Consider the following 19,793-nt stretch of genomic DNA (forward strand, 5'->3'; position numbering starts at 1 on the left):
GCAGTCGACTTCGTGAAGATAAGGTGCTTGTGCTGAATTGAGGAACTGCAGGGTACCTTAAAAATGAACAACGGTCCAAGGACTGACCAAGCAGCAATTGTAGTGCCTTAACTTAAGCCCTATGCCAAAAAAAATGTTGGAACATGTTTTTTATCAGCTTCAAGGAGTGCAACTACCCCGTGCGACAATAGAGAATTGCCCATATATACTATAGTATATAACCTACAGTTCCATTTTTCACCACTGGCACACACAATAATGACGCGCTCAAATGTGTTCCAGTTTTTTGAGCAGGGTGAATCGTAGCACATGCCTACAGTGCTTAAAAAGCGCTGAATGGTACTGCAGGGATTAGGGATTACATAGGCAGGTTTTAAAGATTTTTGCGCAACTCAAGATTGTTTCAGCAATGTATTTGTTTCGTCGATAGATATCAATTGACCTTTAACAACTTTTCCACGTCCAATCTAATGCCCACAATTTGCCCAAAGCTGTAGCTGATAGCTGTGGAAATAGCTTCCTGGTGAAGGTTAGGCAGTTAAAACTTGACATGTATATTCTTCTAGTGCCTATGACACCAATGTTGCCGAGAGACCACTCAAAGAATTGGTGTGTTGTAAACCAATTTAAGACGAACCTTATTAAAGTAATTTTAAAACCCGTTACTTCGTTCACCAATTAATACTACGCTCATACTTGATTATATTGGTACGGCACACACGTTTTATTTAAATCAAAAAAGGTTTACTTGGTCAATGTAAACAAAATTTACGGCGGAACCGGCATCTTAATCATAGAACGCATCAAGAACCACTTTCAATAAAGGTTTGCAACTAATTACTTGCATTAATGGACTTTTTCAACCTACTTGGAGATACTTTATAGCTGCAGGGGACTATTATGCCAAATACACGCACTGGGTATCACGCCTCGTGACTTCCAAAGGAAGGCAATTATATAATGCAATCATAAAACCGAGAAACAAATTAGACTATGTTTCCCTTGGCAGCCTCACATACTGGCCAACAGTCCCCAGGAAAGTTCCAGATTTAATAGACTTTGAGGTGATAAAAAAGATTCCACGCAATATAATAAGCGCTAAAGCGCTTTCGGACCTCTTATCAGACCACGCTAATAACTCTTCTTCAAAGCCCAAAAACTACAGATGACCCTCACAGGCTGACGTCGCACAGAACCAACTGGTTAAAATATAAAAAGTATGTAAGTTCACAAAACAAATTAACCCCTTAGTTCAACATCGAAGCGGGCATCGACTGCTCTACCGATGCTCTTGAAGATGTACTCTTGGAGGCAGCCACTATCTCATCACCACAAGGAAGGGACGTGCAAGCCAACCACTTTAAAACTAATCTGTAAATTGAACGGTTTGTCCTAGAAAAGAGGCCCCTGCGACGTGCCTGGCAAACCACCAGATCGCCGTCATCTAAACAACGTCTTAAGGAATCTCCTCGCACACTAAACCGAGCTCTAAAGCAAAAAGCAGAAAATGCATAACTGCGGTACATTTGAAAAACTTTCGCCAACCGGGTCAAAACATCATCTGTGGCTCACCGAAATCTGAGCTCTCCAATCGAAACATTCACTCCGATAAGAAATTAATCAGGCAGCTGGGACCGCAGCGACGAAGATAGAGCCGAAACTTTTGCTTTACATCTCATGGGGTAACTGAAACCGAAAAAGGCCCCGAGCGGTGACCTAATAATCCCAAAAATTTTATTAAACTTCCAAACTCTGCTATTGAGGTTATTTTTAAGCTCTTCTTTGTAAGCCCTTTTCTTCCGAAAAAATGGAAAAAATCTATTATCATGTCATCCTACAGACCAATAATCGTGTCTGTCTAAGTTATTCGAAAAATGCCTTCTAACTCGCATAATACCATATCTCACAATGTTATCCTTGCTCATCAATTTTGCTTTCGTCAAAGCCATGGAACAATCGAACGAGATAAGAGAAACAGAAACACGCACAGCATTTGAGCATCGGGAATACTGCAGCGGAATATTCCTCGATGTATCTCAAGCCTTCGATCGAGTATGGCTTGATGGCCTCATGCACGAAATCAAAAAAACATTTGCCTGATTACACTCACAAGCTACTTGAGTCGGATCTGTACAACAGAGTATTCGCAGTAAAGTGCAACGAAACAACATCTGACGACTACATTATTGATGCTGGAGTCCCGCAAGGAAGCGCATTAGGGCCTACTCTGTTCCTCCTATACACAGCGGATATACTTACGAACGAGCAGCTAACAACATCTACGTTCGCCGACGACACTGCAATCCTAAGTCACTCGAGGTGCCCAGGCCGAGCAACAACACAGCTAGCCAATCACCTCCTCGTAGTACAGAGGTGGCTATCTGAATGGCGTATTAAAATAAATGAACAAACAAGAAAGAAAGTTAGCTTTGGCAAGCCGAAGTTTGTATACCCTTTCAGTTATAATTACTAAATTTCAAAATAAAAAAAAAATGATATTCCCAATAGTATAAGAAAATATGACAAACAACACCGAAGCTATAATTTCCGATCGTTCATATGGCAGCTATATGATATAGTCGTCCCATTTTGATAAAATTAAATTCGAAATTCAGAACTATTTAAAAAATGTTATTTCCAAGCGTACACCGAAGCTTTAACTTGTTTCATATTATTTTCCCACCAGTTTTACGATCGTTCCTATGACAGCTATATGATATAATCGTCCGATTTTGATAAAATTAAATTCGAAATTCCAAACGAATAAAAAAATGCTATTTTCAAACTTAGGAGGTTATATGTTAAAAAAACAACAAAGATATATTTTTTTTCCAAATTTTCTTATGATCCTATGATCCTATATATCCTATAAGATATAGTTGTCTGATCCGGCTAGTTCCGACTTATATACTACCTGCAAAAGAAATAAGACTTTTGGTAAAGTTTCAGCCCGATAGCTTTAAAACTGAGAGACTAATTTGCGTAGAAACGGACGGACAGACGGACATGGGTAGATCGACTTGTCTAGTGATGCTGATCAAGAATATATATACTTTATGGGGTGGGAAACGTCTCCTTCACTGCGTTGCAAACTTCTGACTGAAATCATAATACTCTCTGCAAGGGTATAAAAAGAAATCAAATGAAACCATCAGGGTATTCCATAAACTGTTGAATTGCTGAATTGATTTTTAAATAAAAAAATTACTTTAAAATTTTTTTTCAGATTATTCCGATGGGTGCTATAAGATATAGTTGTCCGATCCGGCTGGTTCCGACTTATATACTACCTGCAAAAGAAATAAGACTTTTGGGAAAGTTTCAGCCCGATAGATTTAAAACTGAGAGACTAATTTGCGTAGAAACGGACGGACAGACGGACATGGCTAGATCGACTCGTTTAGTGATGCTGATCAATAATATATATACTTTATGGGGTCGGAAACGTACCCTTCACTGCGTTGCAAACTTCTGACTGAAATCATAATACCCTCTGCAAGGGTATTAAAAGTAAACACATAACGTTTACTCTCAACTGGCAAACATGCCCTCCACTGTCATTGAATAGTACGTAGATTCCCCAAGTAACGTATCTCGGCGTTCACATTGATAGACGACTAGACCGGAGAAGACACATCAAACGCAAGAAAGTACATCTTAAACTAAAAGCTTGCAGCTTCCACTGGATCCTTAATGCTCGTTCGCCCCTGCGTCTGGACTACAAGATCCTGCTCTACAACTCCACTGCCAAGCCCATCTGGACATATGGCTCCCAGCTATGGGGGAACACGAGCAGCAGCAACATAGACATTATACAGCGCACTCAATCGAAAACCCTGCGAACTATCACTGGGGCACCATAAGGCACAACGCAACGACCTCCCAACCCAGCAATAACTTTTGGGGCCCCTTACCTCAATACCAGTCATATGACTGTTAGCTGGGTTAATTAGTATATGATTTGAAACACTTATTGTTAGTATCCAAAGGAAGAAGATACAATAAATAAATTGCAATGCTTAAAAAAAAAAATTTTACAACCGACAATGGACGAAACATGGTCAAAGCAGTTATCCTTATTAGCGAGATAGAATATGATGTTGACAAAACACATTGTGGATATGAATACGCAATAAACGAATAACTTTCAAAGGGCCTGCGGATACATTTCTATTAGAGCGTCACACACTATACGGTAGCGGTACTACTGACCATCTCAAAGTCGGTTTAACTTAGTTAGTCATAACTATCCTATCTAGCGTCCACATTTTCTAAGATTTTGTTGAAATGTAAATTGAAATTAATTTTACTGGTTACGATTTTTAGCATTTAGATAGCTACTGATCAGTGAAATCCATTTAAATTTACATTTTTGCAAAAACCTACAAAAATGTGGATGCTAAGAAGGTTTTAGCATTATGGGCGTTACAATGGGTGTGGCGCCCCGCCGAAATAAACTTGCGCTGCGTAAGCAGCTCTAGAATTTACGTGCTTAATTCCAACTTTCTAGCTTTTCTTGTTTCCGAAATCTCAGTCTTCATACGGACGGACAGACAGGCACACGGATAATATAACCTTTTACTCTACGAGTAACGGCTAAATTAACGTGAAGGCAGCGCATCGTCAAATTGATCTGTTCAACCCGAAGCCTGTACATGTGTTGAAGTCAATTTCCGCTTTTAAACTGATCCTTACTAGTGTTCTGTAAATAATGCTTAAATGAGTATACTCACTCATTTTGGTCACTTGTCCACTTGCTCTCTTACACTCTTGCTCACTTGATCACCTTCTCACATGCTCACTTGTTTTACAGCTTAGTGTTGTCTTGCAGTATGTGCACTTGGCTTGCTAGACTCCTAAAACATCATAATGTTTCAAAATTTCGCTTTATCTTCTAGATCACATCATAGTGAGAATGCGAAACAAAATATACGGAAAGATGAGCTAACTTGTGCCCTCTGAGATAACAGTAAACACAGCTGATTGGATGTAGAACCGTATGCAAAAATTCAGAAAAATCATATTTGAGCCAAATTGAACAACTTAACAAAAAAGAGCAAAACTGAGCAAGGGAACAAAAAAGAGCAAGAGTGCAAAACTGTGCAATCTCAGCCAATATTCCTAATATTTGCTTTGAAAAAATAAAACAAAAAAAAACGACTTGTGTCGATGAAAACTATGTATTATCAAATATTATTCTTCTGGAATAAATTAATTTTAAAGAAAAATGCTAGGTTGTGTGTTTAAAAACATTATACACTTATATCATATGCTTTATGATTTGATTATCCGTTACTTTACTTTTGTTTACTTTACGTAGAGTGAAAGGGTATAATAGGTTCGTGAAACAATCATATTTACAGTAATGAGTAAAGAAAAATGTTTACATGTTTTCAAGGTTAGTGAATCATTTGCTGTTTTCAATGCATTCAAGCAAACCTGTACTATACTACATTTGCGCTTTCGACCATTGTAAGTAAATTATTTTTTTCATTTTTCAAAAGTAACTGTTATTGCCGATTACTGTAAATTACAAAAAAACTAATTTTAAAGTTTTGCACTGTGTTTTTATACCAAGAAATTTTTTTTATTGATTTTTTATTTATTCGGTTTTAGATACAGGTAATCGTTTATTTGATACAAAGCGAGTTATAATTGGTACTTTGACGATTATATATACCTATATCGATTAGTAATTAACCATAATTCCACAACCAACCAAGGTCTGGGCATAAAAACATTTTTTTTTGTGGGAAAAGGAATATTAAAAATTCAAATTTTCAAAATGTAGCTCACATATGGATGAAAATGTATTATTACCCAATATTTTTGTTTACAGGATAAACACAAAACCAAGGAAAAATTATGGTGGAGTCATAGGATCGTACAAGGTACCCGAGGAAAAATTTGATTACTGGCTTTGAATAAAACAAATTTTTTATTGCATTAGGCCCGAATAAAATAGATAATAATAAATATAAAATAAAATGTGGGCACACTACAAGCGACCACACACAAATTCTTGTAGCTACACACTCAGTGTAAATCTGTAAAATTTGTTTTTTTTTGTATTTTACTTTTTTATTTGCTTTCTAGTTGACAAAAATCTCCTACATCCTACATCTCGTGGAAGATGTTTAGTGAGGTATATGATAAATAAAAAAACAGCTTTTGCTTATAGTACATACGGTTTAAGAATGGTAATGAGCGACTTAATTGCTTGTTCCCTCAATGGAATTTTTTTAAGATATTTTTTTTCCTTACGTTTTTTGGTGTGACCCTGAAGTTCTTAAATTAAAGTTAGGAATAAAATATTAATTAACTTTATTAACTTTTAGGGCTCCTACGGACTCGTTAAATTGGCCTACTCCGAAGAAGACTCAACACATTATGCTATGAAAATTCTGTCGAAGAAACGTCTTGCACGACAAGCTGGACTTATGCGTCGGGGGCCTAGAAAAACAACATCACCGCTTGATCGAGTGTACAGAGAAATAGCTGTTTTGAAAAAACTTGATCATCCTAACGTTGTAAAGTTGGTGGAAGTGTTGGATGACCCGCAGGAGGATTCATTATACATGGTTTTTGAATTGGTGCAGCAAGGAGAAGTTCTAAGAATTCCAACAGATAAGCCACTGTCTGAAGAAAGAGCTTGGAGTATTTTTCGGGAGTCTTTACTTGGATTAGAATATTGTAAGTTAAACCCTTAGTTTTATGCAGAAACTTGTAATACATTCTGATAAAGAAATAAAGCTCACATATGATAATTTAATCACAGTGGACGACAGTCCACGAAGTGACGAAGCGCACCAGGAGAGTGTACGGAGGCGACTATTATATATAGCCGCTCAATTGAACTGAAGGTATCGCAAAAACTTAAAGGATTGCATACGAACACTTAAAAAATGTCAATTGATTTGGGAAAAAAACGCAGTAAAAGTGTAAAAGTAAAAATTTAGAATACTTAAACTATTGGGGACGGTGGGGGAGCACGGGCCATTTTATTAGACTTTTTACTTTTTTTTGCTGACAAAATGCGTCGAGTGACATCTCAAATTATCATAAATTGATGTTGCGTTTAAAGGTTATTTTAAAACAAGACTTTATGGGACTTTTTAAAATTAATATTTTGTTCTGTTTGTCAGATTGTGTGTTTGTCCCAAAAAGTTGTTTAGTGTCCTGAAAATTTTAGCTGCATATAAAAAGCTTTAGTTTTACCACTTATCGATAAAGTTTAGCGGGAAAACAGTCAAAAATAGCTCAATTTCAAAAGGCTGTAATTTCTGAACCACTTATACTGTAGCATTTGCTAAAATGTATTATGACATACTATGCACGCCGTCTTAACATAATTTGTCTAGATACTATAGTTTGAGAATTATAGACAAAATTAAATAATATATTTTTTAGATTTTTGCATTGTTCTAAAACGGTTTTACATTCAGCGAATTGTTGTAAAAATTCATGTTTTAAAATTATTAATCAACAAAAATTGACCCTTTTACCAGTTCAGACCAACTAACGCTGCATTTAATTTTGTTTGTGCGTATCCAAACTCTTTTTTAAGGTCTTGGAAATATTTAAATGGTGTTTTACAGCTATTGAGCTGTAAAATTAAGTTCCACCACTTTTGGAAAAACCCACTAGTTTATCGGGAAAACATCTAAAAACAAGAATGAACGCCATAGTCGAGTACCTCGACTATCTGATACCGGTTACTCAGCTAAAGGGATCAAAGGGAAATGGAGATATGCACCTACCGGCGGTAGACAGATTTAAGCGTTATGGGCGTTAGAGTGGACGTGACAAATTTTTTTTGGATCAATCGATTGGTATAGACGAGACCAATACATTTCAGTTAAAATTTTTTATCTAGCATGAAAATTGTGGGCGCCACAGGCCTGGGCGGTTTGTGGGCGTTAAAATGGGCGTGTCAAACTTTTTTTTAGATCAATCGATAAGTATTGACGAGAGCAATACGTTTCAGTTAAAATATTTATTCTAGCATCAAAACTGTAGGAGCCACAGTTTTGGGCGGTTTGTGGGCGTTAGAGTGGGCGTGGCTCCCCCTCTCGAGGACAATCGTGGATTTTAGTTAAAAATCCTGCAGATCTGCCCAAGAATGATAATGGTAGTTCCTGGTAGAGTTGATCACGAAAAACAAGTCTTTTTTATTATTTCTGGAGTTGCGCTTAACCAATTTGGGTGTTATATGTTTTAGTTAGAACTGTAATGCCACCCTTTAATTTTGCCGAATAAATAAATTCGCTTTATGGACTATATTGTGAGCTACTACTTAATAAATTTGGAAAATGTGTAATTTTTTTACAATGTGGTGACTGTAAGGCGTCTTTTGATATCGTAAAAACTTGAAAAAAATACTAATTAGTGGTCGACTAATTTAGACGTGCACATCTTTAAAGCTACCGTCCATATGAACCAAACAAGCCATACTTGGACAAACCACATGGTAAAATAAGTTTAATTTTATTTCGTTTATTTGGGAAAATTAAAGGTTGACAATATAGTTGTAAACTAAAACATATTACTCCTAAAGTGGTCAAGCGAAACTTGAGACAAAATAAATAGCATGGTGATACCAGAACAATTTTCTTAAAAAATCTTTAAAAATAAATTTATCCATTTAAATTATTTTTACTTTTTGTAAACTACGGGTCCAACTCTACCACGAACTACCATTATGCTTCTTGGGGCATTTTGGCTGTAAAGTAATGTTATTCTTAAAGGTTATTTTTATTTTATTTTATTTATTCTAAAGTTCGTTAAGAAACTAATAAGTACGAGTATATCATAAATATTTTACTGGAGCGGGACCGAACAATACAATTTTTGTTTAAGTATTTATTTAGTCGAATGTATAATCATTCGTTAAAAGATTAATATAGACGAGGCATTCGACTCAAGCGTTCCTCCTTTTTTTATAAAAGAAATATTTTAATGAAGCAGGTGGAAATAGTAGTATGTATAATATATATATATTTTGTCACAAAAGTTGAAAAATCTGAGATAACGCAAACTATAAGAGCTAGAATGTTGGGAATTGGTATGCAGATGCCTAGCTTACAGCGCAGCGCAAGATTATTTCGGCAGGGTGCCACGCGCACTCTAACGCCACATCCGACGATAACACTAAAACCCGTCCAGTGCCCATATTTTGTAATATTTTGTAAAAACACGCTCTCAAAACATGACGGCATTGCTAAAAAATAGCCCCCATCTTGAACCTTTGTCCATGTCCTTGGAATTTGACGTCAAAGTAGAAACTCACAGAATTTTAACAATTTCTCTGATAGAAAACCGCCTCTAAAAGATAAATCTTATATGGAAGTTTTAATTTTCTTGGAATCTATTGGCCACTGTATTCTATAATTTGTGGTCCTGTACTGCATCGAAGTAACCACCGTTTCTATTGTCGTGACGCGATTATCCTGCCATCAAAGCTTCCCCGTACCTGCGACAAGGGCTCACTACCAACTTGTCCCGCGACGTGTCGCAGGAGTGTCTACTTCGGTTCGACACACACATTGGTGACCCCGACGTGATCCTTCACCAACAAGGGATCACACTCCAGAAACCCCCTTCCAACCAATAGCTGAACCCCTAACTGGTGGGAAGTACCGTTAATTATACCCGTTACTCGTAGAGTAAAAGGGTATACTAGATTCGTCGGAAAGTATGTAACAGGCAGAAGGAAGCGTTTCCGATCAGGATCACTAGTCGAGTCGATCTAGCCATGTCCGTCTGTCCGTCTGTCCGTATGAACACTGAGATCTCGGAAACTATGCAAGCTACAATTCTGGGATTAGGCATGCAGATTCCTGCGCAGCGCAAGTTTGTTTCAGCAGAGTGCCACGCCCACTCTAACGCCCACAAACCGCCCAAAACTGTGGCCCCTACAGTTTTGATGCTAGAATAAAAATTTAACTGAAACGTATTGCTCTCGTCAATACTTATCGATTGACCTAAAAAAAAGTTTGACACGCCCATTTTAACGCCCACAAAACGCCCAGGCCTGTGGCGCCCACAATTTTCATGCTAGATAAAAAATTTTAACTGAAATGTATTGGTCTCGTCAATACCTATCGATTGATCCAAAACGCTTAAATCTGTCGACCGCTGGTAGGTTGCGCATTTCAATCTCGCTTTTCTGCTTGCATATCTCCATTTCCCTTTGGTCCCATAAGCTGAGTAACGGGTATCTGATAGTCGAGGTACTCGACTATAGCGTTGTTCCTTGTTTTACACTATATCCACCCGCCCTGGACAGGATACGCAGCTTAGTCCAGCATCACAGGAAACTCAGCTTAATCCAGCTTCACGGTATACTCAGATTAATCCAGCTTCACAGGATACTTTGCTTAATCCAGCTTCGCAGGATACTCAGCTTAATCAAGACACAGGATACACAGCTTCATCCAGCTTCATTGGATACGCAGCTTAATCTAGCTTCACAGGATACTTAGCTTAATCCAGGATAAACAGGTGCAGAAGTCCAGCAGGCGGCGTATTCCACTGGAGACTATGGGCGTATTCCTCAAGACTAACAGGATTAAAGTAGCTGGTATAAAAATATCAGTAAGTATTTAAAGACAACATGGCGTCAGCAAGCGGCCCTTAAAAGGCACCTCGGCGAATCCAGAACAACCCAAGGAACCCGTTAGTCAAGCAAATCAAGAGTGACTCATCGATCGACGCGGTTATCCGTCAACTAAAGAGACGATACAACGAGTTAGAGTCATCCCTAATTCGCCCAATGCGCCCACGATCACCCCAGCCCTACAACGACACCTGGAATTATTGAGACAGGCCCATGATGATCTCGATAATACGTCTGGGGCAGAGGCAACCGCCAAAGAAGAAGTTAGTCAATTCCAGACCTTATATGAAGAATATAATAAGACCTTGCTTCGAGAAAACGACGTTCCAATGAGCCTAAGTCTATCTCTACTGCCAATCAGTATTCCCGAGTCTAATGGCGAATATCATAATTGGCCCCAGTTTCACGAACTGTTTGGGAAATTAGTGCATAATAAACCATACTCGGCCAGCTAGAAGCTGCGTAGTCTACAAGGACCATACTCGGCCAGCTAGAAGCTGCGTAGTCTACAAGGCTCACTCCGCGATGACGCAAGGAACATTTTGACAGACACAGCCTTCTTACATGGCGGATACGACGACAATAGGAGAAATCGTCGATTATATGTCCATTAAAGGGTCTGCAAAACAGCTTCGGGCACTACATGATACAGTGCGAAAGACTTTGAGTACCCTTAAAAACCTCGATATCAGCACAAAATCCTGGGATCCAATCCTGTTTTATTATCAGAAGAAAACTAACCAGCGGCTTTATCTGCACTGAAAAATTCAGCGTATGCACCAACGGAAATTCCAGCGTTAAGGAGTGTACTGACGTTTATTGAGCGGCGCGAGTTACCGACCAGTCGGTAGGCAACGAGCCTCCGGCCAAACATCCCAGAGCTACCCTAGAAATGGTACGCTGACTGGATGGGCACTTTAACCCACACATCTGGATGCATTTATGTTGCAATCTGAAACATTGTTTATACCCGGCGACGACCCACTCGAGTCGTTGCCCCGCAACAGGATGCCCCAACCTCTCGCCACAGGAAATATGACACGAGCAGACATTTCGAACGGATTTCATCTTGTATTGGTGTATAAGCCCTTATGTATATTATATAAGATTGTATGTGCATTTTCGGCAGCGGCGGCTTCTTGGCCACCACAGAACAATATATGAAGGCAGTCTAGAAATTCACTTCAAACCTAGAAGACGTTCTTACTCTATTCAAATCGTATTTTATTTCAACAACTATCCATCTTGAGATTCAAAGTATCAATTCTGAGGACTTACTGATAGATAACTGGAACCCCCTTGGACCACTACCAACCGGAGCAGATACTATAACTGGCGCAGCCGAGCAACGAACCAGGATGTATCGTATCATGTTAATTACACTGTTAGAATCACACACACACAGACAGACTAAGGTGAAGTGTTCTTGTGAACTAAACTACAAAATCAAAAATGCCAAGGTTTAAGTCGTGAATATATTACATCCGTGACAAATACAACATGGGAAAGCAAGCGAAAGAAAGTTAAAAGGAACAAATCATACCCGTGCAGTGAAAGAAAAATTTTGTACTAATGGTAAAAAAAAGAAAAAATATAGATGAAAAGAACATTAAAAAAAAACAAAAAATATATATATGTGCAAAATTTTTAAAGTGGGAATAAAAAAGTTGTGCAGTTAAAAATTAATAAATACGTTGCAATGCCCCGTACCGTTCGGCAGATCATAACCTAAACAATTTTTTGTTACTAAATAAAATATATACATTTCTTGTGATTGTTAAAAAAAAACAAAAGAGATGAATACAAATTTAAAATGACACTATGCAATCCCATGGCGTATTTTGTATAGGGTGTTCTGCTGGTTTCAGTTGGCACGTAAATTTTTGAATATACAAAAAATATTTTTGCCTATGAATATGTATTAAAAAGAAATTCAAAAAAAAAAAAAGAATCGAGGGTTAAGAAAAAAAATTGAAATGAATATTAATATTACACCTTCACAGGTAATTGCCACACCACACTAAACCACAAGACGAATGAACACTATAAATTACTTAAGTATATATTCAGGGGACCCATTTACGCTAAACGAATTTATTAACAACGTAGAGGAAATAATTTTGATGATCAGGGGCACGGATCAGACCCTGTATGGCCAGATGTTACTTAGAGCATTTAGACAGAAGATAGAAGGAAGGGCTAACGAGGCAGTCATTGCTTCAGGAGAAAAGGACGCACTAATAAGACACTGTAGGAGGAGAGACGAAAAGACTTTAATGACGGAACTGTATAATTTGAAACAAAAACAACTGTCCATACAAAGGTCATACGACGAGATTTCAAAGATTAGGTTAGCATTGTTCAGAGTAATCGAAAAAGAGGAAACCGAACCTTTAGCAATTTGACTTAGGCAGAGAGTTGTGTCCCAGACTTGTTTGACGACATTCCTTGCGGGACTTAGAGGAAATCTGAGCGGCATAGTCAGAGCCTTTAAGCCTACAGGGCAGGGCTAGAAGATGCGTACGATATGGCAATAAAAGAAGGGAGCCTGTTCTTTGTGAAGAATGCTACAAAATGGTCACCGAACAGACAGTCGATTAGGCAAAACGATCGTTTGCGGTTATATCAGTACCAATAACAAAGTAGGGACAATAATCAATATCAGCACAGGGATTATAACCAAAATCAAAACAGGGATTATAACCGTTACAACCGAATTAACAAACCTACCTGTAACCGAACAAACAACGATAGTAGTAATCGAAACAAACGATTCCCGGCTATTACGGCAAGCGATGACATACCCAGTACATCAAATTCCGCAGCTAAAAGAAACGCAAATAATAACAGATTTCAGTCTAACGGACAAAAAATGTTTAATACAGAAACAAAAAGCAAGACAGACGAGACCGAGGCATCAAATAATACTGAACATTTTCTATCAAAAGCCTCGAAACGCAAACAGGATTCTTGAGCAAATTTTGTTTTGACGCCCATTTGCCATATATAGAACTTTCATTTTAAGACAAACATAACTTAAAATTCGTAGTGGACAGATAGATAGTGTAGAGGGCTCTTTCATTAATCCCAAATTTGTAACACACAACGAAAAGATTGGACTCGAAAAATCAATTTTCATTACAACCGTGTTTCAAGAACTCCCTATCCGACAGATGACTACATTACCCATCTTTGAAAAAATAAATGATCAAAGAAAGTTCCCTTTTTTACTATTTAACTTTAACCAATTTTTCGACGGATTAATTGGCATGAACGTTCTGACCCAACTTCCGGCAGCGGGGATATATACGGCATGTAATAATTTCGGTCTGATCGAAATTAATCATTTTTCGACCAAAACTAAAAAGTTCTATCTGGATTCAAGACTAGAGGTAAACAGATTCAAGAAGGACGATTTGGCCCTTACTAATGTTATACCAAATAACGTCAAATACAAAAGCGAACATTGTACTTCAGGCTTTGAGACCATTACGACATTCCAGCAAAACTGATATTTGACCAAGGCGCCGATTTCTCAGGGAAGACTTTTATCGAGTTTTGCAAACAATATGATATCATTACCCATGTCCCCCGTAGAAAGATGGCATTCATCGCTCACCGAAATTTATAGAATTATTTATTTGAAAACAGAAAGGCTAATAAATTGGAACTTGACCACGTGGAAATACTATTTGAAACCCTAACTACTTACAACAACGCCTTACACTCTGCAAACAAATATACACCTTTTGAATTATTTTCGGGAAGAACTCACGTCTTCAATAAAGAAATTAACTATAATACTGAACACTATTACCTGCAAAAACTTAACGAATTTCAGAACACCTTACATCCTAAGATCAAAGCACAACTAGAAGAAAAGATGAACTTTAGAATTGAAAAATTAAATGAGCATAGAGGCGTACTCAAATCAGTTAGTGCAGACGATGTAGTATTCAGAAAAGAGAAAAGAAGAAACAAGCTCACTCCTCGTTTTTCCGAACTCAAAGTACTAAAAGACAACAAAATTACACTAATATCAACTAGAAAACAAAAGTTACACAAAGCTAAAATAAAAAACAGAATTAAAACAAGCCCAACTTCTATTTATCTTACAGATTCGCGTTTATCGCAGCCAATTAGGAAACGACACCCCTTACTAAAAATAAATCTGGGACAAGCGAAAATCATACAATATCATAGATATCTTACACATAGAATTAACCTACAAGATTTTATTGACGGCGTTATTAACTTCTAAAAAGAAACTGAGAGCAAAATGCCTCAATTGAAAGCCTATCAACTATACTTTAGCAACTAAAAGTCAGGGTAGATTTGTTATTACCTAAAAAGAAACGAAAACGTGGACTGATCAATGGATTAGGTGAAGATGTTAAAATAGTACCAGGAAATTTAGCCGACGCTGACGGGCGTAGAATCGAAGATAATCTAAAGATGATTACAGAAAATCAAAGAGAGCTAACAGCAAACGCAACAGCAAGATTTGACAATATTACGGATCACATAAACAAAGAACAACAAATAATTAATTACTTCTTAACCAACTATAAAAACACTATCTTTAAGGGCGTGAACTCAGAAAACCACCTTTTACACGCACTACAATATATATCCCGAATTAACTTGAATATAGACGTACTGTCAAACTACTTAAGTAGTTTAGCGTCGCTTGTGACCAATTGTGTTTATCTTGTGCTCTGTGATTTTTGTCAATTTGTCATTAATATCTGTGTTACTGGTGCCTTGCTTTGTGACTTAGTCCAACATAACCAGCCGTGCTTGTGTTTTAAATCGTTATGTTTAATTGTCTATTTTATTGTAGCAATTTTAACAAACCCTAACTCTGTTTTTAACCTGTGCATTTTGTTATTGTAACTTCTGTACGCTGCGGTGCATTTGTTTCAATAGCTTTTGTTGTTGTTTCCCATAACTTTCTTGTAATCTCTCTCCCGTTTCTTGTCGTCTCAACTGTTGTCGTGTATATTTTGTTTGTGTTTCGCAAGCCACGCTCAGTCGACAGCCACTCTGTCGCGCTCTCTCGCTTTCGCAGTCTCTTCGCGCTCTTATACTTTTGTGTTTTTGTGTGTCTACATTTTTATTGTTTGATCCCAGAGTCAAATTAAATGAGGTATTTATAATTCTTTTGATTCCTTGGTTTTATAAATAACTTTTTTTCTTAAATTTAAATACTTAAAAATGGCTTTTTTTTGTTCCAAGAAGGATTGTCAGTTTGGATCGTCACCTAATGACGTTTTTATTTACTCTCGTCTCTGCAATACAGTCATACATCCAAAATGTACTGGACTGGTTGGCAGAGTAAAAGATTTTATTGATCTGCGTGTTGGTTTTTCGTGGACTTGTGCCTCATGCGTTGAAATAGACCGTGATTTGGATGGCTATGTTGCGCTGACCAATGATCGTTTTATGAAACTTTTTGATAAACTTATGAGCGTAGTTGCTGATTTTAAAGAGTTTAAGGCGGACCTTGATTATAAAAAAATGTCAGTAGGGTCACCTAAACGCAGAAAGACCGCTCCTTCAAAATCTGCTCAAGTAAAGGCATCAGTTCCAAATCCCAACTTAGCTCCAAATATTTTTACCCGATCGGTAACGGCAGCTATGTCGGCATCTACTGGGTCTGGGGGACCTAAAGCTTCACTGACAGCAGTACCCATAGGTATCAAAAGCTCTGGAGGAGTCCCTGTTTCTGCTAGTCAGCCTAAGGGGTCAAACCCTACGCAGCTTTCAGTGCCTACTGGTGAAGTTAGCTCTATAGGAGTGCTGGTTGCCGTTACCTCTACTTTATCATCGGAGAGAATATACTTTCTTAATCCCAATGACATAGAATTGGTGTTGTTGGTTGGTGTTAAAGTTTCTTTGAAATCTTTTTCTATTTATGTAACTTGTTCTTATACTCCACCTGGATCCGACTTTACAATTTATGAGCAACATTTGTCTGCAATAAAAACTGTTTTATCTCATCTTTCCGAAAGAAATCTTTTAATTGTTTTGGGTGATTTCAATCTCCCTGACATTTCTTGGTCCCTTTCCACTGACTCACTTGTCTCTACCCCTTTATCTGACCATGACTTCGTTGACGGTCTGTTAGAATTATCATTACAGCAAGTTAGCTTTATAAGTAATTCACTAAACAGACAATTAGATCTTGTATTTGTTTTACATCCGTCTGAAGTCACGGTATCTAGAATTGATTCACTAGTTGTGCCAGAAGACCGGTATCATCCCACACTGGAACTTACAATTTGTCTTCACTGCGTTGATAACCTCTCTCTTTTATTTTCTCCACCTTAAAGTAGATGCTTTCGTAAATGTGACTTTAATAAACTCAACAACATGATTTCACAATATAACTGGAAAAATTTATTTAATTGCTTGGATATTGAAAGTGCTACGGAACTATTTTATAGTGTCCTAAACACTTTTTTCTGAGAATGTGTTCCTGATAGTTTTTCTCCTAAATTAGACGGGCCTTCTTGGCTTACCAATGAGTTGCAAAGACTTAGAAACCTTAAAACAAACTTCTATAAAAATTACAAAAAGTCGGGTAGGCCATCCGATTTTTCAAGATATGTGGTGGCTCGTACTAATTTTAATGTAAACAGTTATTGCTATTTATTGTATTTGAACCGATGTAAATTTGAGTTTTCAAAGGATCCGACGCAGTTTTATAGCTCTATATTATAGCTTCATAGCTCTACTGTAAATAAAGCTATGAGTGTTCTTGGGTTTATAAAGCGTTGGTCTAAAGAATTTGATGATCCATACACTAGAAAATTATTATTTGCCTCACTTGTCCGTCCTAATTTAGAATACTGTTCTTCCGTTTGGAGTCCTCAGTATCAAGTCCGTACAGAAACAATTTCTTCTTTTTGCCTTACGTGGTTTGAACTGGGATCAAAACGTCAGGTTGCCTTCTTACTCGAGTAGATTGCTATTAATTAATTTGCCTACTCTAGTAAGCCGTAGAATTATGCTTGGTACTATTTATACCCGTTACCCGTAGAGTTAAAGGGTATACTAGATTCGTCGGAAAGTATGTAACAGGCAGAAGGAAGCGTTTCCGACCCCATAATGTATATATATTCTTGATCAGGATCACTAGCCGAGTCGATCTAGCCATGTCCGTCTGTCCGTCTGTCTGTCCGGATGAACGCCGAGATCTCGGAAACTATGAGAGCTAGGCTATTGAGATTTGGCGTACAGATTCCTGAGCTTCTTACGCAGCGCAAGTTTGTTTCAGTAGGCTGCCACGCCCACTCTAACGCCCACAAACCGCCCAAAACTGTAACTCCTACAGTTTTGATGCTAGATAGAAAATTTTAACTGAAATGTATTAGTCTTCTCAATACCTATCGATTGACCCAAAAATAATTTTGCTACGCCCACTCTAACGCCCACAAACCTCCCAAGAAAAAAAGCTATGACGTCAGAGCCAGACAATGCGAAATGTTTTTACGCGTGTATGTGTGTGTATGTATATAGTTGCCGGCCGAACTTAGCGGCAAAGAAAAAAGCACTGCCGGCGCTCAGAGAGAGCAAAGTGCGCGGCTAACTTATTCTATTGCTTCTCACGCAGCGCAAGTTTGATTCAGCAATGTGCCACGCCCACTCTAACGCCCACAAACCGGCCAAGCCTGTGGCGCCCACAATTTTCATGCTAGATAAAAAATTTTAACTGAAATGTGTTGTTCTCGTCAATACCTATCGATTGACCCAAAAAAAAGTTTGCCACGCCCACTCTAACGCCCATAACGCTTAAATCTGTCTACCGCCGGTAGGTGGCGCATTTCAATCTCGCTTTCTGCTTGCATATCTCCATTTCCCTTTGGTCCCATTATCTGAGTAACGGGTATCTGATAGTCGAGGTACTCGACTATAGCGTTCTTCCTTGTTTTATGAATAATTTTATCAGAGGCGATATTGATTCTGTAGATTTGGTAAGCCGCCTAAGTTTCAATGTTCCTGTTAGACTAATGCGAAACTACCATCCTATCAACTTGCCACGATGTTCATCTAATTTTAGTCAGCATGAGCCCTTTCGCGTTCTTTCTAATAATTATAACAACCTATATCATTTAATTTGTTCCTCAACTTCTATCCCTGTACTAAAAACTAAAATCTTAGCTCATTTGCTTTAATCTTGTTGATCTAAGTTTTGTCCTGTCTTTATTTGTTTTATGTACCTTCCTCGCGAACCGTACTTGCCCGAAAAAAAAATGGGCCTGCGCGTAACAAGCACGTGCTTGGTGTCGTTTGGGCCACTTGTTTGTACTGCTCTTGAAGCATCAACGTTCAACGATATAATATATAAGAAAGCAAGTTGTTAGCTAAACTAAACATTGTACTAAATTGTATTGTATCCGAACTGGAAATAATTGTAATCAGACAAGAGGTAAATGATCCAGAGTTACGTAATATGTCAGACGAATACATCCTTGAGATGTTAGAATTAGATAGCTTCATGATCGGAATTAAGATCCATTTTTGAATTAAAATACCTACATTTAAACACATTTTTATTAATTTACACACATTATTCCTTTACTTATAAACGAATCCAAATTTTAAATCCTACCCAACTATATGCGAAAGGCGTACAGTATTTCACGAACAAATGTAGTTGGGTGCATAAGTATTTTATCTGCGAAAAATCTATTTCAACCAAAAGCAATCTTAAAACCGAATGTCTTGATAATATATTCACGTTGAATACTGCAAATTGTAAGGTCAAAGATGTTGGAATCCAAGAAATAATTACGGAAATAGAACCAGCACACATCTTAATTTTAAACACAATTAACTTGACCATTGAATCTAATTGTACGTCGGCGCGATGCGTGCCGCGTTTGCTCACTCCGGACAACAAACGCAACCGTGAGACCAGTGCAGCAGTGTTTGACGCTGTTTAAGCGCAATCCGAAGGAGTTTCTGCGTCGTTTCGTAACCGTCGACGAAACATGGATCCACTGGCACACACCAGAGACCAAGGAACAGTCGAAACAGTGGACTTCACCCAGCGAACCAGCTCCGAAGTAGGCGAAGACAGTCCCATCGGATGGAAAGGTGATGGCCACCGTTTTTTTAGATTGACAAGGTGTGATCTACATCGACAACCTGGAGAAGGGCAAAACGG

General features: G+C 37.9%; 1 protein-coding gene across 7 annotated transcripts in view; it reads left to right on the forward strand.

Annotated features, from left to right (window-relative positions):
• LOC108011912 (calcium/calmodulin-dependent protein kinase kinase 1) overlaps positions 1-19,793 on the forward strand; it is a 244,973-nt gene that overhangs the window by 94,475 nt on the left and 130,705 nt on the right. For all 7 annotated transcript variants that reach the window (XM_036822277.3, XM_036822281.3, XM_065868453.2 and 4 more), the window contains one exon: positions 6,339-6,693. In XM_036822277.3, coding sequence (XP_036678172.1) covers positions 6,339-6,693 — 355 coding nt within the window. The remainder of the gene's footprint in view (positions 1-6,338; positions 6,694-19,793) is intronic.

The sequence above is a fragment of the Drosophila suzukii genome, chromosome 3, assembly GCF_043229965.1.
Source record: "Drosophila suzukii chromosome 3, CBGP_Dsuzu_IsoJpt1.0, whole genome shotgun sequence".
In the NCBI taxonomy this organism is placed as follows: Eukaryota; Metazoa; Arthropoda; class Insecta; order Diptera; family Drosophilidae; genus Drosophila; species Drosophila suzukii.